At 44.9% G+C, this 27,999-nt stretch overlaps 1 protein-coding gene across 15 annotated transcripts in view; it reads left to right on the top strand.

Annotated features, from left to right (window-relative positions):
* HDAC4 (histone deacetylase 4) overlaps positions 1 to 27,602 on the top strand; it is a 261,962-nt gene extending 234,360 nt beyond the window's left edge. For all 15 annotated transcript variants that reach the window (XM_063342474.1, XM_063342475.1, XM_063342476.1 and 12 more), the window contains 10 exons: positions 2,489 to 2,596; positions 3,152 to 3,207; positions 4,248 to 4,335; positions 5,639 to 5,758; positions 7,963 to 8,060; positions 16,747 to 16,865; positions 18,566 to 18,699; positions 24,648 to 24,732; positions 26,575 to 26,716; positions 27,224 to 27,602. In XM_063342474.1, the coding sequence (XP_063198544.1) occupies positions 2,489 to 2,596; positions 3,152 to 3,207; positions 4,248 to 4,335; positions 5,639 to 5,758; positions 7,963 to 8,060; positions 16,747 to 16,865; positions 18,566 to 18,699; positions 24,648 to 24,732; positions 26,575 to 26,716; positions 27,224 to 27,263 (990 nt within the window). In that variant the 3' untranslated portion in view covers positions 27,264 to 27,602. The remainder of the gene's footprint in view (positions 1 to 2,488; positions 2,597 to 3,151; positions 3,208 to 4,247; positions 4,336 to 5,638; positions 5,759 to 7,962; positions 8,061 to 16,746; positions 16,866 to 18,565; positions 18,700 to 24,647; positions 24,733 to 26,574; positions 26,717 to 27,223) is intronic.
* The last annotated feature ends 397 nt before the right edge of the window (positions 27,603 to 27,999 follow it).

The following is a 27,999-nucleotide window of genomic DNA, read 5'->3' as shown; positions in this document are numbered from 1 at the left end:
TGGGGGAGAGGATCTGAGGATGAAGACTGCTGGATCCTCCGAGAGAAAGTAGCAAGTGTCATCATGATTGCAAAGCAGGTTGACCATCCCATAACACTTTTACAGGCATGCTGATAAGAGGCCCAAAGATAGACCCTTGCAGAACACTAGCGCGCTAGTCGGTGGGGAGGAGAAGCAGCTTGGTCTTCTTCCCATCTTGCTAAAGGCTTTTGGAGGGATGTGGTCAGATCAGTCCCGTCTCCTGCATATGTGCAGTACTGACCCAGGACTCATGGAGGTGTTGTGCATAGCTCAGATGCATGGCGCTTCTGTTCCTATTTGGGACCCCCCAAATTTATGGGGGCCCGGGGAGCTCTTGTACCACACATAGTCACTGTAGAGCTTTTCCACTGATGGGGTGGCTTCCCCCAGAGTCTGAGACAGTGCACATATTGGCAGCATTACCACACAGAGATGGCTTTTTGGTATTCTCTGAATTCTGTCTTGGTTTACTGTGACTTCAAAAGTATCCTCAAGGCAGATGCTGCCAGAAGGCGTCTGTGATAACAGGCCTGGGACAATTTCCATTGGCTTTAGCACAGCCATGAAAGAGGTGGATCAATCTCACGTGGGGTGACTTGCATCTCGCCGCAGCTCAGTGAGCAGGCTGATTGCCAGACAAAACAAGTAATCTCTTTCTTTCCTTCTCCTTTGCCATTGTTGGTATAAATGCACTCAACGCAGAGTAAAATGTGAAAAATAGCTGGTGATCCTTCACATGGAGAAATGTTACATTTATCCTATGATGTTCCCAGGCAGCCAGGCTGTCCTGACATGGGACAGTCATAGAATCACAGAATGGTTTGGGTTGGAAGGGACCTTAAAGATCATCCAGTTCCAACCCCCTGCCCTGGGCAGGGACACCTCCCACCAGACCAGGTTTCTCAAAGCCCCATCCAGCCTGGCCTTGAACACCTCCAGGGATGGGGCAGCCACAGCTTCTCTGGGCAACCTGGGTCAGGTTCTCACCACCCTCACAGTAAAGAATTTCTTCCTAATATCTGATCTAAATCTCCCCTCTTACAGTTTGAAACCATTACCCCTCGTCCTATCTCTCCATTCCCTCATAAAGAGTCCCTCCCCATCTCTCCAATAGGCCCCTTTTAGGTACTGGAAGGGGGCTATAAGATCTCCCCGGAGCCTTCTCTTCTCCAGGCTGAACAACCCCAACTCTCTCAGCCTGTCTTCATAGGAGAGGTGCTCCAGCCCTCTTATCATCTTCGTGGCCCTCCTCTGGACCCGTTCCAACAGGTCCATGTCCTTCCTGTGCTGAGGACTCCAGAGCTGGAGGCAGTACTCCAGGTGGGGTCTCACCAGAGCAGAGCAGAGGGGCAGAATCACCTCCCTCGACCTGCTGGCCATGCTTCCTGTGATGCAGCCCAGGATGCGGTTGGCTTTCTGGGCTGCAAACAGTCCCCGCAGTCTGGCTTTTTCAAAGGCTGTGACTGGCAAGAAGCAAATAAACTTTGCTTTCATCGCTGTGTGCAAGACGGACGGGGGTGCAGCAGAGGAGATCCAGAGCTTCAGCCTGGAAAAAGCCCCCCGGGAGTTGTCCTTCCCCCTCTGCTCTCCACAGAGTCGCTGACTGAATGGCAGTAAAAAAAATGAAGAGGCATTTCATCGTGTGTCTGCAAGCTAATCTTGTCTTCATATGGTTGTTGGGATGAATGTGGTAAAAGCCAACACTTCTCACTTTTTGTTTAAATTAGGACTTGATCTCATATAATAACGACATGAGGATGTCTACAGAATGCCTTGCCTTTGGCCTATTTGCACATTTTCAGGGGGAAAGTAAAGAGGATGGTGGTCCTGTCAAAGATTTAGCATTGAAATAAGAGTCTGTAGCAAGCAGGTAGATGTCTGCTGTTAGCTTTGATGAGCGAGGGTTGATCTTATGGTTCCCCAGGGAAGATGCTGTCAGCGTCACCTTACCATGGCAGTCCTGGGCAGGCATCTTTTAAACATCCTTCTTTATTGTGTTTTTATTATTTTATGGAGTCATTGAATGATTTTTGTAAACCTTTTTTCTTCCGGGATCAGTTTCCTCTGACAATTAAAGAGAAATTCTGATACGGTGGTGTTGGTTGGAGTATTGGTAGGAGACACATGCAAATTTACAGTGCTCAAGATGCTGAATTTGCTTCTCTGTTGTGGCACTGGCCCTTCAGCATTGCAGAGCTGTTGCAAATGGTCATCTCTTGAGGGTCGTTTGGCGGGATGGACACTTGGTAGTGGTGATGTTACAGTCATCGGTGAGGTCCCAGCCCAAGATCAACTGCCAAGATCAGTTCTGCAATTTAACGCATTTAAAATTAATGCATTTAAATTTAATGCATAAATATGCATTTAATGCATTTAATATATATGAATAACTTCTTTATAAAATGTGGGTCTGTTTCCTGGTTGTCCTCGTTAACTCCTAAACGTGGTTGCTGTGTGTCTCCATTAGGTTGACAGTGACACAATTTGGAATGAAGTTCACTCGTCCGGTGCCGCTCGCCTAGCCGTGGGCTGTGTCATTGAGCTCGTTTTCAAAGTAGCCACAGGAGAACTGAAGGTTGGTATGAAAATAACGCTTGGCTTTGATACAGGCTCTGTACAGGACTCGGCTCGGGGCTGTGTTATGCAGGAGGTCCAGTTAGCTTCATTTTAATGGCACCATCTGGCTTTAGTCATAAAAATCTTTGAGGATATCAGCAAGCGAGCAACAGGCTCCTGGTGAATGTTCTTACGCACCGATTAAAAGGGAGAAAGAAACCAGAGCAGCAAGTGAAATCACTGTTCCAGTGTTATCTGAGGATCTTGCTGTTGCCTTCAGCTGGGCCAGCCCATTTGCTGTTTCAGTGACCTCATGCAGAATATTTTTTTTCCCCCTGAATGGAAGGAAATGCTGTACCAACCAGTTTCCATAAAATTCATGTGGACTTTTTTCCCCCCTTCAAAATGAGGGAGAGCGTTGTCCACTGCTATGGTCTCGTGAGAAAACCATAGAGAACATCTACGTAGTTCCAAAGCAGAATTAATACTTCTGGCTGCAACCTCTGCATCTGTCTTTGTGCGATAAACGCTCTTTTCTGTCTCACTTCTTCCTTTTCTTGTTTTTTGTGTGTAGAATGGATTTGCTGTTGTTCGGCCTCCGGGTCACCATGCAGAAGAGAGCACACCCATGTAAGTATGTGTATGTGCTTTTTTAGCCTGCTTCAGTGCTCATCTGTTGTGTCTTCAACAGCTGGAAACCAGAAAGGTAGTTTGTTAGGTTGTTATTACACAATTTCTTGCTTATTGATATGTAAGACAGCATTGTATTCAAAGCTCCCAGTAATTCTCTGGAGGAAGGCAAGATCCTGCTTAGTGGTTTCAGGCGGGTATTTTTTAGCAAGAACCAGCATTACAGTCATGCTTTGAAAAAGCACTGATGCTTTTATTGGCTTTAGTCCTGTGAATTGTTTTAAATTAAATGTTGATGGCTTGTCCAGTGTGAGGAAAGCAAGGGTAGTAGCAACAGCAAACATAACTGTGTCCTGGGGTCACAACACTAAATTAGGAGAGTGTCAGAGTGGGGAAGGCTTCGCAAAGCGAAAGCTGAAGTCAGGCATCTTGCATGTGTTTAATGTAGCAGGGGTTTTGCCATCGGACTGTTTTCAAATCAGGGTCCCGTGCATAAATCATGTTGGCTTTTGTGTATCTGGCTTAACGCATGATGAAGTTCCATGTCTTGGGTGCTTCAGCACTCTTTGGTGGGAGACGAGTGCTTGCTGTTGACTTCCCCTCAACCCAGCATTTTGAGGCCTCTCTGAGCCCGTCCGTGCCCTCGCAGCAGAGACACTGTAGTTCTCCGGCTCTGCATCGTTTCCCTTTCTTTCCTCCTTGCCGTGTCCTCTCCATGTCTGCTCCTGTCCCCTTCCCTGGCACGCAGCACTGGAGGTCCCGTGGGCAGCTGGCACTGAGCAGCATCTCATGGCAGCTGGTCTGGGCAAGTGTGAAATGTTCCCCGTTTCCAGAGAGATGATCAGACACCTGCTGCTGCATGGCTATTTTGTGTCTCTAATTTAACACATGTGCATTTTCCAGGGGAGAAAGAAGAGTGAAAGCAGAAGAAATGTCTTCCTACTGTGTAATATCTAGATGATAGATGCATCGGGACCAAGGAAACCTATAGTTTAACACCTCTCCTTTTCTTCTTGTCTCCCTGCTCTCATCACTTCCAGGGGTTTCTGCTATTTTAACTCTGTGGCAATCGCAGCCAAGCTGCTCCAGCAAAGGCTCAACGTTAGCAAAATCCTTATAGTGGACTGGGTGAGTAAATGCTGGTTCTTACCTTTCAGGAGAGCAGGTGGAAAATTTTCTGGTTTGCTTCTTTTTTTTTTTCCCCCCCCTTGCAAGGGCAACCTTTGTAAGTCAGTGAAAAAAATGTTGCCTGTGGTGTGCAAGCCAAAATTTGTCTTTTAACATTTGGGGTTTTTTTCAATAAAAGAAAAATTTCTTAAAAGGTACATAGGTTTCAGAATAAAGCGTAATTAATAAGTAGTTGCTTTCAGAAACAAGCCCATAACACAGTTTCAAGGATGGGTAACTGCAAAGAATGCTGGGTTTTGTGTGTTTTGGTTTGTTTTTTTTCTGGAAGGTTTTGACTTTAACTGTTGTGATTCATCCCAGCTTTCTTTTCAAGATGTGAGGACTGCTTCCTGAGAGGGACAGGCTGGCTGGCACAGCTTGACCTTGGTCCGGATGGTCTGTGTCCTGCCTCTGGGCCAGCGCAGCCTCCGTGCGAGTGGGCAGGCAGCCAAAAGCCGTCTCTAAATGGGAACAAGACAGTGAAATACTCTACAGACAGCGCAGCCGAGTTGAGAAGGAGCTTGTTTGGGATTTTACTGTGGCGATGTATAGATTTAAAAATGCGGCTGATAGATCATTTTAATTTTTTTTAAATAGATTTAAAAATGTGTTTATGTGCCTGGGAAGGCATTTGATTTGCTGGGTTTCAGTTGAGAGTTTTGATTATATAGCCATGGGCTAGACCCACAGGTTAAAATGGATATATTTTTCTCTTTGAGTTACTGGATGGACATCCTTTTCCTCACTTCCCACCAACTGTTTTTAATGTCAGGAAAGGACATTTTGAATACCTATCCTGTTACGGACTGCATTTCTGCACCAAGTAGCAATGCAGTAGGGGATCTGGGTAATGGGTTTCTGTTGTTTAACCTTGTTGGGTCCAACACAACATTGCTGGGCACTTGTATCACCCCACAGACCAACTGAAGATGCAAATTTGGGGTAACTAATGTAGTCTCTCCATCCCCCAAGACTGGGTATGAATCCAGTTCTCTCCAAGGAAATTGATCCTGTCCTCAGATACGCCTGAGATGGTGTTTACCCCCATTTATCTCCTGGGTTAAACAAGGGCTGTAACCTGAAGCCAGCTGTGCAAAGCAGGTTACTCTCATTTGCAATAAACTGCCTCAGCTAGAGCAGAGAAGAGCAGAAGATGAAGCACAATAGCAAAGAAAATCCCTCCAAATCCCAAGTTGATGGCTTTAATCTGCAATTTTACTAAGGTACTAACCTCCCTCATATAATGTAATCTCTGTCCCTGAAGGATGTTCACCATGGGAATGGTACTCAGCAAGCTTTCTACAATGATCCTAATGTTCTTTATATTTCACTACATCGCTATGATGATGGGAACTTCTTTCCAGGCAGTGGCGCTCCTGACGAGGTAAGAGCATGGATCAGCATAGCATCTGGCCGTGTCTGATAGAACCTGCTCGGGGCTGTGATACAGGTGCCCCCAAAAGTCTCAGGAAGCTTCTGCCAGGGAAGGGTTGGAGAGAAGCTCCTGCCACTGTTCCCACGCTCGTGTTTGTTAGCGCCCTTTGGGAATGCATCGCTTGGGTTTGTGCGTTTGGTGCCTTCTCGTCCAAGTCCTAACAGCCATGGGAGCTGCGTCCTGCCCCACAAGCTGGCAGGAAAGCACGCGCCTTGGCTAACGAGCGGAAAATCAGTCAATGCAATTAGGCTCTCCAGCCCTTATGGGACAACCTGTTCCAGAGATGCCCTTCACCACTTGCCACAGCACTCCATATACTTTGCAGGATTTCCCCCTTATAGGCCTAAGTTGTTTCTTAGATGCAGGAGGAACGGGTTGTCCATGGCTGTGCCACTGGTGCTCAGGTTTCCTGGCACAGCCTTGGAAGCCCGTCCATCCCCTCCTTCTCCTGGCCCTGCCAAGGTATTGCTCCCTGCCACTGCTGCCTTCACACCGTGCAGCCCAGGTGGTGGCATTCAAGCACCGGTCACTGATACCCCTGGACCAAATCCACCAGTTCCTGGTGGTGTCCTCAGAGCCTGCAGCAGGAGGGCTGGGACAATGAAGGTGGGAGACCTTTCTCCCTAAACCCTGGATGGATGCTCCTACATCCATCATGTCCTTCCTTTCCCTCTAGGTTGGCAGGAAGTATTGTCCTTCCAGAGTGATTTATCAAAGGGAAATTCTATTAAATGCTTAGTTTTGTGTACTCTGAGGCACTCCAGATTACAGCTGAAAACTCCTAGAGTTCTTACCCTGTCAATTTTACATTTTCCCATTCATCAAACATCAATATTACCATTTCGGTTTCTAAAGAAACTTAAATGTAACGTGAAACTGCTTCATTGCTCTGTTCACACACTACTGTTGTAGTGAATCAACAGCAGCCCTTTGCAGCAGGCTTAATTTCTGCCTCGGGGTACGCAAAGGTCTCAGACCTACTTTTTTTCCTGACCTTTTAATAATCTAGTAATCTAGTTTACAAAATACCTAGTGTTGTAAGGAAACACTGGACTGCCAGTCCATATTTACCATTTATAGTAACTTTTAGATGTGTCATTCCAGACCGAATAAAATAAAGAAAACAAAATAAATTCAATTAAAGCCATAGAAGGATTAATAACCCGTTGTGGATGGATGAATTGCTGTGTCTTTCTATCAGCAGTATTTGCACTGATACAAAGAAGAACGCACACAAAAAAAAAAGCCCTGCGGATTTATCTAGCCTGAATTATCTGGCTTTGTATTGTATAACACATTAATTTTCAGATTTGTTTTTTTCCATAAAAAACCCACAAAAAATAAACCGTGTGTGTAGGAGCTCAGAGCCCTGCGTGGAGCTGCCAGCGCCCAGTGGCAGCAGATCCTGCCCAGCTCCGTTCCTGTCCCCAGGGACCCGCAGCCTGTAGTCACAGCCGCCACACTCGGGCAGCTGCAAGGTCCCTGCTTGACGAAGGGACTGAACACAGGCTTTCGGGTTTTGATATGGATGGGGAAAATATGTCTCTGCTTCTTAGCAAACAAATTTCTAGAAACCCCTGGTTTATTTTTCAGTTTTCGCCTTTCTCGGGTGTTTTCAGTCGGTGCAGATGGGAACGTTTGCGCCACATGCGAGGTTGGGGATGTACTTACATTTACCACCCACATGTCCCTCAAGCAGCGAAAATCTCTTCTCTGTGAGTCGTATTTTTCCCCAGCAGAGGGGGAGCTTGCTCTGATTAAAACTGTGGGATTTTTCCCCCAGTTGCAACTGTAATAGAATACTAAAATATGCTTCTGAATAAAGCTGGAAACAAATTAAGGAAAGGTATTGCATGTAACACGCTCCTGCAAAAGGGGAAGAGGATCCAGTTGATGAGGAGGTGTTTTTTGGGTGAGCAGCAGTCAAATACCACTGGTCCACGGCTCCCATAAAGATTAGAGCAAGGAGGAGCTTTATTTTCACCCTAGTTTTGAGGACTAGGTTGCTTTAGAGGGAAAAATTAACCTGACTACCACCAAGCTATTGAATCAAAATCCATATTCAACTGGAAGAATATTAAGACGGCAGAGATGTGTTGCCAGAGTTCACTGTTTCCGTATGTGTAACTGAGAGTACCATGTCCCTTTTTCAGGTTGGCACAGGAGCAGGAGTTGGTTTCAATGTTAACATGGCCTTTACTGGTGGCCTTGATCCACCCATGGGAGACACAGAATACTTAACTGCTTTCAGGTAATATTGAAGATTTCCTCTTAAAAACAAATTTTTCATCTAAACTGAAGTTCTTTTTCCTCGTGCAGTCCTCCTTCATCTTGAGTTTCTCTCTTGCTAAGTTTAGAGAAATACAAGATTTACATCCAGCTGATGTAAAAAAGTCTACTTTTTCAGCACCATAATAAAAATAAAGCTGAATTAAGCACCTACGATATTTCTGGCCATAAGCAGTGTGCATGTGACATGGGGTGATTGATGTACTCACTGCTCAGCACTGATTGATGTATGAATTTAAAATGTCAACTGATATGAATAAGCTCTTCTGGGTTTGGCTAAAAATCTTTTTACCTCTTTGGGGTGAGTATTTCTTTGGGGAAACCCACCTGGCTGGGGAGGGGAACCCGTAAAAACTTTTTAACCAAGTCAAACATGAGTTGAAACTTGGGAGTGTAGCTGTCCCAAGGCTTGAGACATCATTACTGTGTTGCAGGCGATGGTACCTGACTTCTGGGTGAGCTGGCCAGGCAGTCCCTCCCCTGCAAGAGCTTTGCCCATGACTTACACCACAGCTCCCTCCCAAGTGTACCTAGCAAAAGGACATGTACTTGTTTTGATAGGCTTTAGATGTTGTTATTATTCACCCAAGATATCTTATATGCCTGTTCCAACCAACAGGAAATTGAAACAACTGAGCTGTTGGCTTTGTGCTTTTCTTACTGGGTTCTGGTTTCTCCTCTGAAGCAGCAATATTGTGTGTTATGAATAAAAATACAACCATTTCTTAAATAAGTGTTACTTATCACTTGCTGTCAGAGTGTGAATGAAGGTAAGCAAAGTTGTGGAACTGAATTAATGTATTGCTGGGATATCCTCCTTGACTATCAGCGATAGTAAAGCCAGATACAAACCACTATGTGCTGGGTTGTACAGGCATATTCAAGTGTGCTCTGAAATACTGGCATCATTTGAGTCTCCAAATGGAGCAGGGGATGAAGACATTTGTTGACTCACTTGTTCGTGTCCTGCTGTTCTTACTGTCCTGCTCACAGAAGCATATGATACCCGGGGATCACGGGGAGGTGTCTGCAGGGAATCATTTGATCTGATCCTTACTTTCGCCCTCATCTCAGCACCATCAGAAGAGATGTGTGAAGCAAAACCCACGTTAGTTGATCTACAGTCGTGCACACTCGGGTTGTGGTCTCTCTGAGCAGCGTGTCGCTATGAGAGCACTGCAAGAGTGTGGGTTGAACGTCATCTTGCTGCTCTGAGCAGTTAATGGGCAAAATATCCCAATAGGGCAATTGTACATCATTGGCATTTGGTGAACTTGCTGCAAACCTGAAGCGATGCGTTTGCCTCCCAGAGCTGCAGAGAACGGGGAAAGGAAAGATATTAAAATTTACTATGGAAGCAACAGAATAATGAGATGAAATGAAGGTGGATCTCTGGGTAAAGGAGAGCTTGTAAGTAATGCAGTCATGAACAGAGGCTGGTGTGAGACCACACTTTCCTTTCTGATACTCTGTCCAGGAGAATGAATATAATTCTCTGACCTGCTGGATATATAGGCTTTATGTTTCTTAGAGACCGTCCTGTTCCACCCCTTGCCTGCCCCGTGCTGTTGGTCCGTCCTCTCCAGCTGGCATTTTTTTTAACAATTACAAGTTGAAGCGGTTTTCTGTCCTCAAACCGGATTTAGTGCACTTCTGGCGACCACTCCGCCTAAATTCAGGGAGACACACACTTGCCAAAACATGGGTTGCAAATTTCTGGTGACAGGCAGATGGAATATCGCTTTCATGGAATAGTATTAAATCTGGGAGCATTATTTTCTGTTCTTCCCTGTGCACATCTTTGTATTCCGTTCTACTGAGCAAAAAGAGCTTTTACTCTTCGGCCTGCCATTAAAAGGCCTTCAAAGAGTGTATGCGGTTTAAAATAACATCTAGTCAAATCACTATCATTTTTCTCGATGCTTTATTCTTGTTACAGGAAAGCAGCACTTTCCTCTAAAGTGGAAGTCTGTTTATCCCAGCAGTCAACAAGACTGATCTCTTCATTATAAGGAGAACCTGGCGCTCGTAACAGTGACATACTTGCTATTAAATATTAATTGAGTTTCAAGACTCCTGGAAAATTGCTCAGTCCGCACAGCAAGACCTTTGCCAGCCGTTCCTTAATAGGCACCGATGTCTTTTTGCCCAGAAACTGCAGCTGTTTGGGGAATGTATTTTGGAGCTACTCAGAGCCCTTGTTTTGCCAGGGTTTTGAGAAGCCAAGGGATGTTGTGACTCGTCCTTCTTCTAGGTAGCACCTCCCGTAGTCTGCCCCAAGTGCACACCTTCAGTCCATAAGTTAAATTGGAAGCTTTTTTTTTAATCTTATGCCAAGTTTGGTCATGATAATACATTATCAAGTGACCTTTTTAAATCTTAAGCAGCTTCTTTGAAAAACATTTTTCCCCCCCTGAATCTTTCTATTGATTTTAATGTAAAATAACTCTTTGAAGTTTGCAATTTATAGTCCCCCGAGAGTTAGAAAGTGAAGGGAATAGGTCATATATCCTTTTTTTTTTTTACTTCTTTTCTTGAGTTAGCCCCTTGAGACAATGCATGCCTTCAAGGCAGCACCTTGTTATTCCACCCCATCGAATGCCACGTTGCATTTGCTGGGGATCAAACCGAAGATGAAGAAAAGATAAGAAAATTGGCCATAATGAACTCCAGAAGCAGCAGGCATTTTCACCATGAACTTGGAAACTCACAGTGGAGAACTGAGCTTTAATTCAAACCAGTCCAAATGCCAAACTGTGAGGCTTTGAAGTCTGTAGAGGAATCAGTGGAAATCCTTTGAGCTAGGCAAAGATACTGATATACTTTTTTTCTTCTTTTTTTTCTTCTTTTTTTTTTTTTTTTTTTTTTTTTTAAGCCTTAACTCTTCACATGCTTGTCTGCTTTTAGGGAAGAAAGCCTCCTTTCTATGTAAAATGAGCAGAAGAAAAATACGCAACATGCTTTTCTTTTGTTTTTTTGGTTGTCTTTGAGGATGAGCTGGTGTATGGATTTGATAAAAGCGTGTGCTCTAATGAAATAATAGCTGAGATAGCTGTCCTCATAAATTAGTCTTCTGATGAGTGAATAAATAAATCCCAATGAAACCTATCATCCCCGCACTGAAAACCTGTTTGAGTGTCGTTACACTCTTGCCGAAGAAAGGACAGGAACTTGCATCAATGATTTTTTTTTTTTATTTTTTTTCTACTGAGAATTTCTTCTATGAATATTGGCTTCCCCCTGCTTGCAGCCCAGCGCTGAGTTGGACGGGATGGCCTGACCTCTTAATATTTACTAATACCGCCCAGCCGTTTCAAAAGTGCGAACAAGAGTTAAAAATGCGAAGCGGGGAGCAGCCTCGCCGTGCACTTTGTCACTTATTGTCTTCATAACCGAGGGCTGAAATCACCGGCTGCCCCATCTTGAGGTTGGGGTGATATCATGATTGTTGGATTTATTTTTTTTTGGGGGGGGGGGGGGCTGGGAAGCCAGGGTGGTGTCACCCCCATCACTAATATATGTGCAGAAGGGATCTGGGGAGTTTGCTGCGAGCTTGGCGCTCCTCCACCCCATCAGAGCGGCAGCTCTGCCTGCCCGAGACAGCGTGACATTATAATTTAGCTGACCGTTCGCTGGGCCCAGGTCCCGTGGCTGAACTCACCGCCCAAGTATGTGGGCAATACAGATTTCACAGATTAGGCAGAAATGTATTAAACTCTTTTAACGCGAAAAATGCGGGGCATGGAATTTTAAAAGTTCTTAACTCATCAAAATGTTATTGGTATTCATCGCTGTTGTTCTGTAGTTAGAGGGGAAAAAAAAAAAAAAACAAACCGGTTGTAAAATTCAGGGTTGTTTTTTTTTTATCGGGGTCTGTTGTTACCTAACTTGTTATACAAGCAGAAGTCTTGTTTGCTTCTATAAATCCTCGTGATGTTTTGAGAAGCAGAGTGTGCAAACCGGGCTAAGAGACCTGCACAAAAAACACAAAGACTGTGGCCAGTTCCTTATTGCACGAGAACAGCAATTACATATTGAAATTAAAGTGTATTATCCACAGGAGTTTTCCTCTTAATTTTCTGTAAGAAAGTTTTCCTGATGATTCTAGCAGTTGTGTAGTCTCATACTATTATTTTTATTTTTTTTCCTACCCGGACAGAGGTAGGAAAATTCTAATTCTGTATACAGCTTGATTCCATGTTAGTTTTATTTTTATTTAAAACACCTAAATCAGAAGCAAAAGCCAGGACTGTATTTGAAAGGTCCCTCCTCCTGCCTTTCTCGGAAAGCGTTAAATGAGTTCAGGAGCCAGTTGCGGGGGGATTTTGTTTTTTCCTTCGATCCATAAACCATTTCAGGAGTAAGAGGGAGGGGGGGAGGTTGATGGTGTTTTGCCTGGAACGGTTGTTTCTGTATTTTAGATTTCATGCTCTCCCGATGCTGATTTTGTCCCCGAACTCCTAATCCCTTTTGACATAGTAAATGACCGTGGAGATGGCTGCTTAGAGAAACAAAGACCGGAGTCTTCAGGAGGCTGCTTAGCCTTAGGAGCAGCGGATAACATTTTTGAGATATATAGATATATAGATATATATATAGATAGAGAGACAACAGTGGGAAAAAGAGTCTCTGAAGAAAGTGCTCAGCCCTCGAAGTTTCACCGATTTGCTCGCTGCAATTGAGCATTTAAAAAAAAAAAATCCTCTGTAGGATTGTTTAATCTGCCTGTCGTTTATTAGGTGTTTAATTGGTGAATTGGCTAGTAACAGACTAAAAATTATTCATTCTTCTGGAAAATAGACATAAAATTGTATTTATTTTTTTTCTCCCCCAAATGATTGCAGAACACGATCAGTAGTTTTTACTGTTTGCAGCCATCAGTATTGACTAATGCATAGCTGTTCAGCTTAGCTGTAATTAGAGTCAAATGAAAGGGTTTAATCTATTTTAGGAAGGCAAAACAACTCTCTAAATTTTTGAAAATTTAAAGGTAACCCGTGTAATTTAAAAAATTCTAGATGGCTTGAATGAATATTCAGGGTTAAGAACACTTTAATTCTTTGGTGAATAACTCTACAGCCACCTTAACCGTTAGTTAAAAGACCCAGTTCCAGATAAAACTGCACACCTTGATAGTAATTTAAATTTCCACCTTTTTTCTAGTATCATCACCAGGGCAAAGCCATAGGGTTGTTTGCAGTTTTAATTGCTGCTTTCTCTTGGGGACTTAGCTTCACTGTGTTGGATCTGAGTGAAGAGGCTGTTTTCATCTGTGCACAAGAAAAATTAAAAACCAAAAAGCTGAGTTAGATGTGCCTGAAATGCTGCCCACAGATCAAATCTCAGAAATGCATTGTTTGAAAGCAGTTCATTTGCTTGCGCCTTAAATTATTTTTTTTTTTTAAATTTTTTTTTAACACAAATAGGGAAAAATGAGGGAGGGACTGCTGAGAGACGGGAAGGCTTTCACCCTCCTGGGTCAAGTTTGATATCCAGAGATGTAGCTGCTTACATATGTGGTGAGCAACAAATAGAGAGGGACTGCAGCTTTGGAGTACTGGTGTAACACTGGAATTGGCAGAAAGTCAGAAGAAGGAGCAGCCCAGGAGAGTTTGGGTAGGAGTCACGGGTGAAGGAAAGCGTTCAAGTCTCGATTTGAGAGCGCTTTTCAGTTTGGATGAGTTTGTGACAGTCAAGGTACCAAAAGCATCATTAGCTTAATTATTCTGACACCCTGTTACCTTGTGCTTCTCCTCTGGTTACCCCTGAACACGCGTGGCTCCTGGGCAGGCAGCATCCATCCCACCTCTCTGTCCTCCTGGCTCCTTGTGGACAGGGGAGCCAGGGGACCTGCGACTCATGTTTCTTAAAATTCTGAGGACCCAATAAAAATATACTGTGCATACAGAGCACCACTAATAATTGCTCAGAGTTGAAGGTACTTGCGGTAGTAACCAGTTACGACTGTAAGGTCACCCCGTCCTGCACCACAGAAAACTCTGGACATCCTCAAAATGATGACTTCTAACTTGTCAAATACCGATTGATTTACTTTTAAGCAGCAACTGCTGCTTTTTCTCTCCTAAAATTTATATGGACAGGGTTCACGTTTAACTCTCAGTGCTGCTTGTGCGTTGGCTGTGCCACTAGAGGGTATCTTTGAACCGCTGTCACCGTGCAGGGACCTTCAGCCGAGCATCACCAGCACCATCTCTCCCTGTTCGTTGCTGGTGCTTGCACATTGCTGGTGCATTGGTGCTTGGGCATCAGCAGATGACCTGTCACACGGCCAAGAAGTCATGACCGATTCGGGGTTGCATGAATCGCTCGGTGTTGACAGACCATGCTCCCAGCTTGGGGGCGCAGGTTTGGGCTTGCTCCTGCAACCAGCTTATGGTTGTCCCGCACATCAGTTGAGGTCCTAGCAGCTCCCATGGTATCATAGCTTTGTGGGGGGGGGTGGAATCTGATTATTTTAGCAGTTTTCCCTTGGTTAGAAATTGAAGAGCTCAGCAGTACTTCAAAGCTCAGGGGGAAAAAAAAACCCAACCCTCTACCACGTGCACTTACTTCGAAACTGCTGCCTTAGTCCTTTATGAAGGAGGTGGTTTCTACTTAAAATGTCTGGGGGTTTCGCTAGATTTTTGTTGATTGGAAAGTCATCAGCAAAAATGGTGCTGTTTTGTCTTCCTTACGTAATCATCTCCCTGAGGACAAAATGTATACGGCAATCACGTCATTTGGGGAAAAAAATAAAATTCTTTGGGATTTTGTAAGAATTAAAAGAAAATATGATCCTTTTTGCATAGTTTTCTGTGTCTGCTTGCAGAGACTGGCAGGTGGGAAGGTTGCAGGAGGCTGTTAGGTTACTGTGGCAATTAACTGGCAAAAAATTGAAGCTGGAAGGCTTTTTTTTTGTTTGGGACTACACGATGTCTGAGTGCCTTGACCAGCCCTGCGATGTGCTGGGTGTGCCAGCCTGGCTGCTCAGTACTGGTGATGGAAACCACTGATGGGTTTGACCAACGCTGGAAGTACCTTATTGCATTTAAAATAAACTCTACGGAGGGCAAAATGGCATAAGCTCAGATGGGTGTTGGAGCTAATACAAGTTGCTGACGCTAGCTGATGTCTTGTGGCTGTTTAACATCGTTGTAGCAAGAGGTGAATTTTTATGGGTGTCTTGATAGCACTTGAGCAATCTCAGCCCTAAACAGACCTCTGTTTTTTAGAGCGTCACGTAACAACTGTACTCAATAAAAGTGAGGTTCTCGTGTATGCAAAGATATTTACAGGTTCATGCTTTGCTATATGAATAATTTCAATTCATGTTTTAGGAGGTTAGAAGGTTAACCTTGGCTGTAGCTGTTTGTTAGGTGGGGAAATGGGGAAATACTATCGTCTTCATTACCAGCAAGGGACAGCATTGGTCAGGTTGCCCTAGGGATACATCCAAGATTCCGTGAGTCCATTTATAATGGAAAAAGAACATAATTTGGAAAATATTACTGTATATAAAGGGTCTTGAGGTGGAGATTTACAACCTTCCGTGCACCTCCTCGCTTTTCCACCGCTTCCTGCAGTTATCAGTGCCCAACTGAAAAATTCAACAATTTTCAAGCCCATGCAGGTGGGTACCCCAGCATGGGCTGAAGGCACAAAAAGGCGTTCACCCAAGAGTGCCTGCAGCAGGCTTTCTTCGTCAGAAAAGGTTGTGGGGTGTCTGCGTCATGTTGATTAAGAAGTTCCACCATGTTTGTGCTGGGGCTGTTAGGCAAAGAAGAAATTACTTGCTGTTTGCTCAGCTTCCCAGTTTTGCTTAGCTGGCATCTTGATGTGGGAAACGGGGTGTTTGCAACCTCGTGTAGGCTTTGAACAGAAATTTAGTAGATTGAAGGGAAAAAAAAAGAGGGAAAAGGCCTTTTGCTGAGGAACCACAGACACGGACCTCTTGTTTCATTTAAATACTGGCCTTAACAGGCAGTAGTTTATGGATGCTAAGCAATTCAGTCCATTTCGTAGCAAACAAAATGTCAAAGGATGGGGAACCAGAGTTTGGACAGGTGTATTTGGGGGGGATATTTGCATATTAGAGCTTTTTGCCCTCTGTGACATCCTAAGCCTTTCGCTGTGGTAAATGAGAAGTGCAGGAGGGAAAAAATAAATAGTTTTGCAGATGCTGCAAAGGCTAAAGGAGGTATTTCAGAGGAGAACACGGAGACAAGTGCCACAAACCGAGGTTGCTGTCGGGCAGGTTTCCCAGGTGGTTTTGCAGCCTATGCCAGATGCCCTGTTATTTTCTCCTTCTCCCCTTGTGCCCTGTATGTAAAGCAAGATACGATCACAAATGGGAAACACAACGTATGCCGACTTATTTCCCTGGTGAAAACGTGAGGCTGTTGATGGAGGAAATAGTAGACCTCACTGAAAAAACTAACATGAGACTGACGTTAAAGCTGTACAGTGTGGCGGTGCAAGGTGTTCAGCCAGCCGGGCTCTCACCTTGTAAGAAAACAGGAGATGGGCTTCGCTACTGTGGAATAATAGTACGAGGTTTTGTAACAGGTTGGTTCAAGATGGTTTAAGTGTTCCTGCGTTTGTTCAAGAGACGAAGTAACGTGCCTGCCATCGTTAAATTTTTGTTGCAGAACGGTAGTAATGCCCATCGCCAATGAATTTGCCCCAGATGTTGTGCTGGTGTCTTCTGGTTTCGATGCAGTGGAAGGCCATCCCACACCTCTTGGAGGATATAATCTCTCAGCAAAATGTAAGTTGTGCATTTAGAAGAGCCGGGATATGAAAGTGGTGTAAATTGCTGCTGTCCTGGGGACTAAAGTACAGTACTTGCAGGTTTTACATTTTGGGGTCCATCTTCAGATCTTTCATTTCTATGGCAAACTTTTTAGCATTTTTCTTTGAATTTTCATATGTTTTCTCACTGCACCGTGTATATTTTGGTCTGACTGAAGCCTTCATTTTCTAGTAGTATTTCATATTTCAATTTCAAGTGCAAATAAATTATGTAAGGAAGTTATCAATTCGCTTGCAATGACAGCTGTGCAGGAGACGGCCGCTGAATTAGAGAGTTATGCTTGTTTTAAGGCAAAATTGCAGAAAGAGGCAATGCCAGATGTAAACAGTGTACCTTGCTCTGAATTCTAGTAGAAGCCCATTGCTTCCTCCAGGATACCTTATTAAAAATTCGAGCTCAATATTTTTGTCTCCACCTTTGAAGAAATTATACGGGCCCACAAGAACCTCCTTTTTGCCTTGGATGCGTGATGTTTCTCATTGCCCGGGAGATCCGCTGAAATCCCTCCCCCTCCCCTTGGTTATGCGGGGTTTATCTGGCACTCTTTCACTCAAGTCAATCAAGACGACAGTTTTTCTTGCAAAAGGACTTTATTATTATTTTTTAAGAGCATGTTTCAGCCAGGAAAGTTATTCTCTACAGTGAACTTCAGAACCTTGTATGGTAGCTGAACCTATAAACTTTATATAATAATAAAGTGAAATAGATTTACAAGAGACAAGTTATTTAAGATATCCAGAAACACTTTGTAATGAGAAGACCTTGTTTACCTGCTTGTTGAATTTCCCATGCTCTGCTACTCTCACAAAACAGTTACGGGCTCAGCCGTGAATCTTTCTATCTTGCTGTTAATTTGTCAATTTGCAAATGCGCTTATGGGGGTCACTGCAAAACAGAAAGCAGGGAGGAGAGTAAAAATGCCCTGGATTTTCTTTTGTTTGGATTTTTATTTTTTTTCGGAGGGGGAAGGTTGCTTTGAGGACACGTTTTTTAAATCCTCGCAGCTTGGTTCTGTTTTATTTAAAGGGTAGAAATGTATTGTGTGTCATATGATCAAAGTCTCGGGTGCCCCAGGAATTTTTATAGCACATTATATACAGGAAGAAACGTCTGTTAAGAACTAGATGTCAAATATCTCTGGGGCACTGCGATGCTGCTATCGCAACTGAAAGCACCGGCAGCAATTTTACTGATTTCCCCTTCTCCTCCTCCCTTCCCCCGGGCCTCCCCCAGCACTGCTCTGACTTTGTATCTTCCAAAGCAGGGCAAAAAGCCTCCTCCTTCCACCCTCTTTCCTTCCTTCCAAAGGAGATAGTGGCTGCTATATTTAATTCAGGGCGCTGAGGGGTGGTAGGGAGGATGGCGGTGCCTCTCACCTGGGATAAACTCCAGCGAAGTGCTCGTGGGGGAGATACGGACCCGTCCCACAGCGCACACGGCTGAGCCGGTCCAGCGGGGAAACCATGGCTGGAATTCTGCAACGAGTGCATTAAAATCCAAGCTGGCTTATATTACGCGTTGAGTCCTTTCAGATCCCTTGTGGTTTTTTAATGTGATGTAATTCCTTTCTATAATTCTTTGATCCTTCGCCAGGAGCCTGATTCCAGCCGCAACCTTTGCCCTTCTCCTGCATTTCCTCTTCTCCCTCGTTACAGGCTTCGGGTACCTGACGAAGCAGCTGATGGGCCTGGCCGGGGGCCGCGTCGTCCTAGCCCTCGAAGGAGGCCACGACCTGACCGCCATTTGCGATGCCTCGGAAGCCTGTGTTTCTGCTTTGCTGGGAAACGAGGTACAGAGACAGGCAAAACCAGGGGCTGCAACCTCCGCCCTCCTTGAACTTGGGCTTCTCATCCTCCGAAACAGTCAATCCACCCAATTTTTGTCACTGAATTGGGTCCTTTTGGCACACGTTGATTTAAAGAGTGCATGCTTTATTTGTTTAAAAACTACCAGCGTTTGGCAATCTGTATTCTAAGGATTGAAATAGCTGAAGATTGAATTTGGGTTTATTCTTTATCCAAATTGTTTGCTTTATGCTCTTTGTACAATAACTTATTCGTTTAGTTTCTTTCTGAAGTTGTTGTCCAAGCCTTCCCATCTCTTTGCAGACACCCTCTCCAGTACTACAGCCTGTACCTGTTTTGTTGGGCAGCTTGCCTGTCATTGTTTTCAAGTGTATATTTCCCTTGATGTATTTTCTGTCTTCTGCACATTGGTGTGTTGGAAAAGCCTCAGCTGTGTCACAGAAGTTGGCCGGAAAGGCCAGCGTGTGTGATTGCAAGATAAGAGCAAGACGGAGAAATACACCAAGGAAATCTAGGTTTTGGGTTCTGGGGAGGTCAGGGTATTTTCCTATAGAGTAAACTTTAGATACTTTTGCTTTTCTGCCTTTTCCCCCCCAACACTTTTGGTGTCAGTGGAATTAAAGGAGAAATTACTCCGATTCCCTGTGACCGTCCTCCTTGATGCAGCCTGGCTAGGAGCATCTACTGGAGCAGGCACCAAACAAGCAGCTCATGCCTATGTTGCTTCCAACGTTGTTGATCATTATAAAGTTTGGAGTGGTGTCTTTGGGCTCAGGGAATTCAGAGTCATGTACTGCAGAAATATGGCAGCAAGGAAATACAGAAATCAGTTATCGGCAGTGAAATCCCAGACTGGGGCTCCTGATGCATCTGCTTTGTCTGTACTGTTGCATCTACTTCTGTTCAAGAAGCATTTTTCTGAATAACTTGTGGGCTTTTGAGTATGAGTAACTGGTTAGTTTGGGTCAAGCCGCCCTTCTGGTTCATTGCTTCTTTTTTTTTTTTTTTCATTGGTGTATATGTGGTGCTTAGTGACATGGTTTAGCGGTGGACTTCGCAGTGTTAGGCTAACAGTTGGACTTGATGATCTTCAAGGTCCTTTCCAACATGACTGATTCTATGATTCAATTTTTTTGAGCACCTGTTCTCCACATACAATCCCAATGGTTGAGTCTCGGACGGGCACAGTAGACAACAAAAGTGCCTTGCATCAATTTTCCACCTTGCTCAGAGCAGCAGGTCCTTGCTCAACCTGCAGCCCCAGGCACCATCCCTGCTCGGTATCTGCTGTGGGTGTCCTGGTGTAGAGGGGGCTCTGGAGCTGTTCAAAACAGTCATTGACGGTTGAGAGCATGAATTAAAACAACAGTGCAGTGTGACTCCTTAGCCTACAGACAGCTAAAAATTTCAGCCCTGGGGGAAAGCAGCCACACCGATTTGAAGTTGGGGGTGGCTGCGACACCTTGGGCAGCATTAATGGCTTGGCTAGTGTGTGTGAATTTTTGTAGGCTGCCTCTTTAATTAAGAGATTGCCCTCATTACCCTGTGGAAATGAGCGTATCTTAAAAGGACACAAGGAACCTGCTGAGATGACCTCTGATCGAGCAGATGTCTGAAGGCAGCTGTCTCTATCACAATGAGAGAAATCTGCCTGTTAGATGGTGAAGGAAGGAAGTTCCTTCTAAAGCTTTAGCCAGTCTTGGAGAACACAACCAGGGTCTCTCATCACCACCCTTTGCTAAAGAACCCCTTGATGCAGGATCTGTGAGAGGGCATGTAGTCAACATCTGAAGGTGCAGCACCACAGAGAGGAGAAGCCTCTCTTTGAGTATTTCAGAGAGTATTTTCAGAGAGTATTTCAGCTCTGGCTTTGCCTACAGTGACAGCTGACTTCTGGGGATGGTGGTGAGCTGTGAGTGCTTAGACTCACAGCTGCGGTTCAGTGACCATCAGCCTTTCTTGGGTCTGGGAAGTTGGAGCAGGAAGTTTGGTTCTGCATGGAAGTGCAGGTCGGCTATGTTTGACTTCCAGCCTTTTGGAGAAGTGCTCTGTCTTGCAGTATTCACACTCCACGCAATGGACAACAGTGCCTGGGTTAACCTCACTAAGCAGTCCAAGAGATAAAACAGCTGGGATTCATCAAAAGCGTCTGCTTCAGTCATCCAGCATCCCATCCCCAAGCATCCAGAGAGCATCCACTCCTTGTGCTTGGCCAGGCAGTTCTGATAAGGCTCTCAGCATGGGTAACTGATCCCAGCATGCCAGCCTGTGCTCAGCCCTCGGGACAGCCAAAAACTCAGGAGCCAGCTGGTCCATCATCATGGAAGCAATGGAATTTTTATTGCAGCACCCATCTCTCTCAAGCTGACAGCTGATGGCACTGTTGTCACCACATACAATTCCTCTAGCTCCATCCGCTTTTGGGTGCAGGCGGCAAAAATGGCGGGATGCACTTTGAAGGGGAGACAGAGGAAATGGCACATGAAGGATGTCATTCCTCTTGCTTAACGTGCTCCTACCATGCAGGCGGGGGACCACAATGTGGCGTGAGGATCTGCACGCAATACATAAGCGCTTAATCCAAGCCACGAATGTGTTTGGAATTGTAAGGCTTTGGGGAGAACTCAGCACTCACGATAGCTTGGATGTTGTCAACTGCCTGAGTGGTTTCATTTACCAGAGTGAATATTGATCCTTAAAGGTAAAAGAAACATTGATTTTTATTTTTAACCACTGAATCAGGACAGCTATAAGGCGTTTTAAAATGCTTAAAGATCGACCTGTTCTCACTTTTCCTAGGTGGGCTCTAAGACTGCGCAGATATCACGATAATGTTCTCCGACTTGCACATCAAAAAGCAGGAAACACTACTTTTATCAAGGTCTTTTGTAAAAATCTTTTTAATGCGAGGAAGTTGGAGGGAACTGCTGTTGCTTTGTCCCACGGCCCTTTGATGAAGTTTGATATACAGCGTGTTAGACAATTTTGCCTGCGTGCACATGGCCGGGCAGCTGCGGCTGTTGCTGGGCTGCGGGGAGGTTTGCTCACTGCGGAGTGGTGCCGGACCTACCCGGGGAAATGGTAGGAAATGAGGGGAACGGTGCCAGTCCCCAAAGCGTCTGCGTTCGCCGGCGGAGATTAAAATTCCCGCTTCGGAAAAAGTGTTATGCAAAGGCAAGAGCCGGCTTGTTCCCAACTGTCCAGGAAATTAAACCAGAGCTTTAGCTTTGCAGCAGATTATTTTAATGTGAAATGAGTTAGTGCCAGGCGAGGTGGCTTGAAAATGTACGTACATTGCTTTAGTTAAAAATTTAGTTGTGCAAAACTAACACGACATCAGTTGAAAAATCAAAGGCAGGCATGATGCAGGGAAGATCTGATGATAATTTAGACCAGAAAGCCACCGTGCTTCTTCCGTTACTCAAAACAGCCCCTGCCAGCAGCGTGCCAGCAGCGCTGGAGGGCAGAGGAGGCAGCGACCGTGCAAAGCAACTCACTCCGTCATGAGCATCACCAGCCTTTAGTCTTCAAACCAACTTCAACACCCGGAGCAGGGTGTGGAGCTCCTGTGTCGTGGGAGCTGCTAGTGGTGGGGACAGAGACGGGGAGGCACATGCTGGGAGAACTGGTCCTGGAGCTCAGCCGCACTCGCAGTGCTGCCTGTCACTGCTGCAAACGCTTTGTCATTTTTCACACCGAAGTAGCAGAGGTGTGTCCAGTGTCAGACTCTGGACATCCCAAATAAACAAGGTCATAATAAGCAGTTGCTTAAAATTAGTTCCCTAATGCCCAGAGACATTTCTTTCCTTTTCCAGGAAAGCGATGGCTGAGGCTGTTGTCTGTGAGTGTTATTTCAGGAGGAGTGTGGAATGGAAGCGATTCATCTGCGAAATAGCGCATGTGTGGCCGGGCTGCCTGATGTTGTGTGCTTTATATTGATACCAACCGAGAGGTGTTAGAAAGTTCTTACTTAAAGATTTGTCGAGGAATTGCTTTTGTCTTCGCTTAATGTCATACAGAAGCCAGTTTGGGCCAGAATTAATTTCAGAGTAGAGAATTTATAAAAAGTGCAATCTGTAATTATTAAATCTGGAATCGAGCAATTTCTAGTGCTCGTGAAGTACCTATGGAATGGCTGCCATGTGGTCACAAAAGCAGATCTCTTGGCCGGAGCTTCTCGTGGCTTTGAACAGAATTTGCAGTTAAACTTTGCCGTAGATTTTTTTTTTAACTATTAAACTGTGGCTCCTTCTCTGCTAGGGAGTATCCCTGGATGGGCCTTGACCACTATTTTCAGACACAATTAACATCTCTTGGATAGCCAACCTTGGAGGTCTGTGATGAATTCATGTTCTTTGTGGAGAACTGAGGAGGGAAAGAAAGGAAGAAAGAAGATGGGCTTGGAGATCATCAGCCCTGCAGAATGTTTTTTCTTGAGTATTTACTTGATTGTGAGATGCCTCGAGCTCATGCGAGTCACATCCAAGCGGTTGGCCATGTGCCTGAGCCGAGCAGAGCTGCTCTGCTTGGGACATCCTTACCTACCATGCAGATGCCCCTGCTGTGCCAGAGGGAACCAGTATTCTGCACACTGTTATCTTTGAAAGCAAATAACCCCATCTCCTTCCCTTGGAAGACCTTTTTATAATTTTGCGTTATTTTTTATTATATTTTTTTTTAATAAATTGGAAGTTCTGTGCTGCAGATCCATCTGCTTTCCCGGGGCGGCGTGCTGGTGCCACAGAGGGAGGCAGCCCTAAGCTCCAGTGTCACTGGAGATGGTCTTGGAGCAATAATTGGAGAAGGACTTAGAGAAGCATCTTTAGAGTGGCATTTCCTAATTTATCTCTCTCTAGAAAAATGAAAATACTCTTTTTGTCCCATGTTCTTTGTTACGTGAATTGTTATTAGTGGTTTGATTTAAATTTTTTTAATGGTAACAAAGGCAGCACTGCTTTTTTGAGACTGGGATGGATGTTAGAGCAAAACAGACATCATCTATGTGCCATTTTCGTTTACAGCTCATTTTCATTTCATTTTCATAAAAGCAACCAAGCCCAGGAAGATACCTGCTTGTTATGTCACATTGAACATTTTCAGCAGGCTTTCTGTGTCATCTTTCAGCTTAAATATACCAGGAGCATGTTCTTGCTGTTAGCTGGTTGCATGGAGAGCAAAGGAAAGAAGCCAGCATCAAAGAGCCTAAATTTTAATATGTAATTATGAGCCTTACCAGTAACTTCAAGGCAAATTTTTTAAAAGCTTAGCATGTAGATCTAATGCCGCTCTGCCTGGGCAAGAGTAGCCCAGCAGCTGGTAAGAGGCATCGATGGTGACTGAAGTTATAGTCACGCTGAGTGTGACTTTAAAGTGGTGTTTTGCTGTTTCTCTGCACCAAAATTAGACTATTTATTCTTATAAACAGATTTTTTAAGTTGAGACTTAATAAATGCACTGGATTAGGTACTTAGGGGAATTAAAAAGCTACCCCTTTTTATTTCTTTAGAGGAAAGCCAAAAGCGTGGCTATTACCTTCTTTTTATGTCCCTTTTATTTGCACATTGTTTTGTTTTAATGGTGAAAACTTTGCAAAAAGGTAGGTTCTGAGCCATAGTTTACAAAGATCCATTGGAAAAGCACCCTTATTTTTGTGGTCTCTGTAATAGTGTCTCTTCGTAATCTCCATCAGCGGCTGCAGACAGGCAGCGCTGGTGCTCTACAGCTTTTTGTGTGCGGAGGAGCAGCGGGCTGGAGGAGGCTGCACCGGGCATCACAACAGCACTTAGAAAGTTTGTATATTTTGGGTATTTAACTACAGGTGGATAATAGTAATCGAGGGAGTGGGGTGGAGGCTTGATACACCAGAGCCACTTGCTAAATCGTGCTCTTTAACTTGAGATAACATTTCTTTGCTGTTCCTCTCTCTTTCCAGCTTGACCCTCTTCCAGAAAAGGTTTTCCAGCAGAGAGCAAATGCTAATGCGGTGCATTCAATGGAGAAAGTGATCGAGATACACAGTGAGTATAGCCCCATTCACCGGGCTGGTTTCCTGTTGGGTTGCCCTGTGGGACACCCGTTTGGCTTCTCCATCGTCCCGTTCTGTTGTGCTGGTTTACAGATGGTCGCTGCACTGTCAGCTGGACTGGTGTAGCCACAAGCTGGTGGTACTGTGCATGCAGTACTGTATGGAGCAATGCATGGGGAATGGCCCGTTCAGGGAAATGCTTTGGCGCTTGAGGAGGCAATTAGTATTAAAACCTTGCAAATCTCTGTAAAGGACAGGCTGTTCTGCATTTTAGAGTCTGCCCTTATCTCTTTGAAAGCAATTCAAGTATCTCCAATTAACATAAATCTTGTTGGGTGTTGGGGCATCTGTTAATTAAGAGTGGATAGGGATGAAAGTTAAACAGGTGAAGTTGCTAATACTGTACATTTATATAGCTGGGGGGGGCGGGCATAAAATGATCGTGGTTGAAGCTTTCCTGGGGTCATTCCCAGGGGATGGAGTGAAAGAGCCCGAGTAACCGGGAAATCCCCCTGCTAGGTCCTGACATCTTCCTGCTTCAAACTTTTGTGGTCTAAAACCAGAGGGGGCTAGTCTCCATTTTATAGGGCAAAAATGGAGCTTAAAAGATTCCAAAGCATTATGGCTTTTTTCCCCCCTGCAAAATGCCTAGTGGCTTTAGAAATTTGAATTCCGTTTCCGGAAGCTGCTCTGCAGAGTGAATGCTCAGCACTGATGGATCACCTCTGCGGCACTTTGACCCAGGCGGGGAATATTATTTTTTTGTCTTGTAATGAGCAGAATAAATTAAAAGGGGCTTCAAGTAAGACTTCCAGCTCTGCTCCCCGACACAGAGGAAGCAATAGGTCCCTCCTCCCCATCTGCTGGCTTCCCTGTACAGGTTCTTGCTTTTAGGCTTTTTGCTGTGGCTTCTTGCGTACCAGTGAATTTGGTGTGTCCTGCTTGCGGGCCAAGAGGACATCCTTTATTCTCTCCCTCTGAAGCATTCCCTGTTGCTCTTTTCACTGAAAAAGGATGTTTAAAATGGCAAACTGCAGACATAAATAAATACAACTTAGACTGTCTTAGGTGGTTTTGCCCACAAAAGTGTAGCAAGAACGTGGCAGTTAGGAACTGAATGCGGATGTCCAGTCCAAATCTGGAATGCATCCCTCCCTCTCAGGTATTTTTCTTTAGGTCTAAAAGTTTCAGAGGGTTTTGAAGTGAAAAAGGAAATGCCATTATTTTTTGAGAACCTAAGTGTCCCCTTTCATCAAGGCAGAGGGATGTTGTACACCTCTATGCAGCTTGGATCCTCACCTCTACCACCCCTTGTGCGTTTGTCCTTTTGAAAATCTGGTTTCCACCTCCCACCGTTCTTCCCTAGCCAAAGGAGAGGAGCGCCTTTCCTTGCCAGACGGATTCACCTAGTCTTTCACTCAGCCCTGGTTTGACATCCTACGTGTCCTAAAGGGATGCGCAGGCGCATCCTTATCAATGCTCTCAGTACCTTTTGGATTTCAAACCTAGCTTTTCAAGACACAGCAGCATAGCAGCGCCATCTTTTAATACATGGCATATAGCTCGCAGGGATCTCTCTGGCCTTGCCTCGCAAGCCAGGGCTCCCTTGGCACACATTCCCAGGAACCCGCTTCCACCTGCAGCTTCCTCCACAACCCCGGGACCTTGAGACGGTCCTTGAAGTGAGAGGGAACGTGGATCAAGGTTGCACGTTGCAGAGGCATAATGAGTCTTGCCCAGGCAGGTCTCAGCCGGCTGTTGGGCCTGGGAAAGCAGGAGCGCGGTGCTGGACCTGTTATGGTGCAGGTGCCCTAAGGGCCTCTTCTCTCCCCAGGCAAGTATTGGCATTCACTCCAGCGTTACGCCTCCACAGTGGGGTACTCCCTGGTTGAGGCGCAGAAGTGCGAGAACGAGGAGGCAGAGACAGTAACAGCCATGGCATCCCTGTCAGTGGGCGTGAAGCCAGCTGAGAAGAGGTGAGTTGCTTTCCTTCCCTTTTGTCTTCACATCTTGGAGTCTGCCCAGGCAGGATGAACCGTGGGTGGGCAGCCTTCTAGGTTAATCCTCTCCTTTTAGCCATTGCCATGCGCATTCCCTTAGAGAACCAGGAGGTTCTCTAAACACCTGCTGGGCTGTAGGAGAACAGCAGTACCATGAACTCTGTGTGTGACCTTAGTAAGGTGCATGCTGTGCCTGACCCTTCGGCTCCAACCGGAGCTGAACGTGGTTTTGGACTGCAAGAGGAAATGGATTTTGCTGCAAAAAATGTTAACATTGCACAAATGAAAGCACATTATCTAGAAACTCTTCTTGGTGGCAAGTTTTATTTCCAGGTGAGCCAGCTGAGCACAACTATCTGGGTGGGAAGGTGATGGGAACGTAAAGCGTAAGACTTAGACCACAAATTGTCCAACTCTGTTGTGCTTAACCGTCTTTTCTCTCTTCATCCCCTCCCTGACCTGCCTGGCTGGGAAATTGCTCAGACCTGATGATGAACCCATGGAAGAGGAACCTCCCCTGTAGCATTCAACCTTTGAGCTGGAGTTCTACTGTTTGTTCGTCTTTGTCTTGAAGCTCTGCCAAGAAGCTTTCTCTTGTTACTCCTGTGTCCTGTCATGGTTTTTTCCAGAATACGGAAGGACAACCAGGTGTAAAACAAAGCAACCGAAAAAATCTCCACATATCTATATGCGTCTACAGTATATATTTGCTGAAAAAGAAAAGTGCAGGTGAAGAGCAGTAAAGGACTTGACACGTTGGGCAGTCTTCCTCTGGTCCTCACTGGGAGCAGAAAGGGGAACGACGCCCGTGAAGTCTTTGGCAAAGTTGCCAAAAAAAAAAAAAAAAAAAAAAAAAATCAAAGATTCAACAACACATACAAAAATAAAAGAAACAAACCTTAACGTAAAACTGGTGCTTACAATTTGATTACCCACAATTCAGCAATCTCCGCTTGAACCACTCGACCCATCTTGTAGTTTCATTTCTTGGATTTTTTAAATGGCTCTTGCCTGCCTGTGAGTCAACGGCATTCTTGTCGGAACCAGAACAATGGGAGATGGTGTATTTTTAACAGGAAGGGGCAGAGAAAGAGGGACTCGTCTTACATCTAAAGGAAAGGGAAAGAGAAGGGGGGAAAGGGTAGCCCAGATGGAGTCGGCTTTATTGTCTCCAAAGCCATCTGAAGATGAGTTTGTGCCTTTTTTTTTTAATTGATGGATTTGGTGCAGCTGGATTTTCTGAAGTTTGAGGAACAATG

The sequence above is a fragment of the Chroicocephalus ridibundus genome, chromosome 7 (genome assembly GCF_963924245.1).
Source record: "Chroicocephalus ridibundus chromosome 7, bChrRid1.1, whole genome shotgun sequence".
Taxonomy (NCBI): Eukaryota; Metazoa; Chordata; class Aves; order Charadriiformes; family Laridae; genus Chroicocephalus; species Chroicocephalus ridibundus.
Note: the sequence above shows the minus strand (reverse complement) of the source record. Positions and strands in the feature narration are given on the sequence as shown.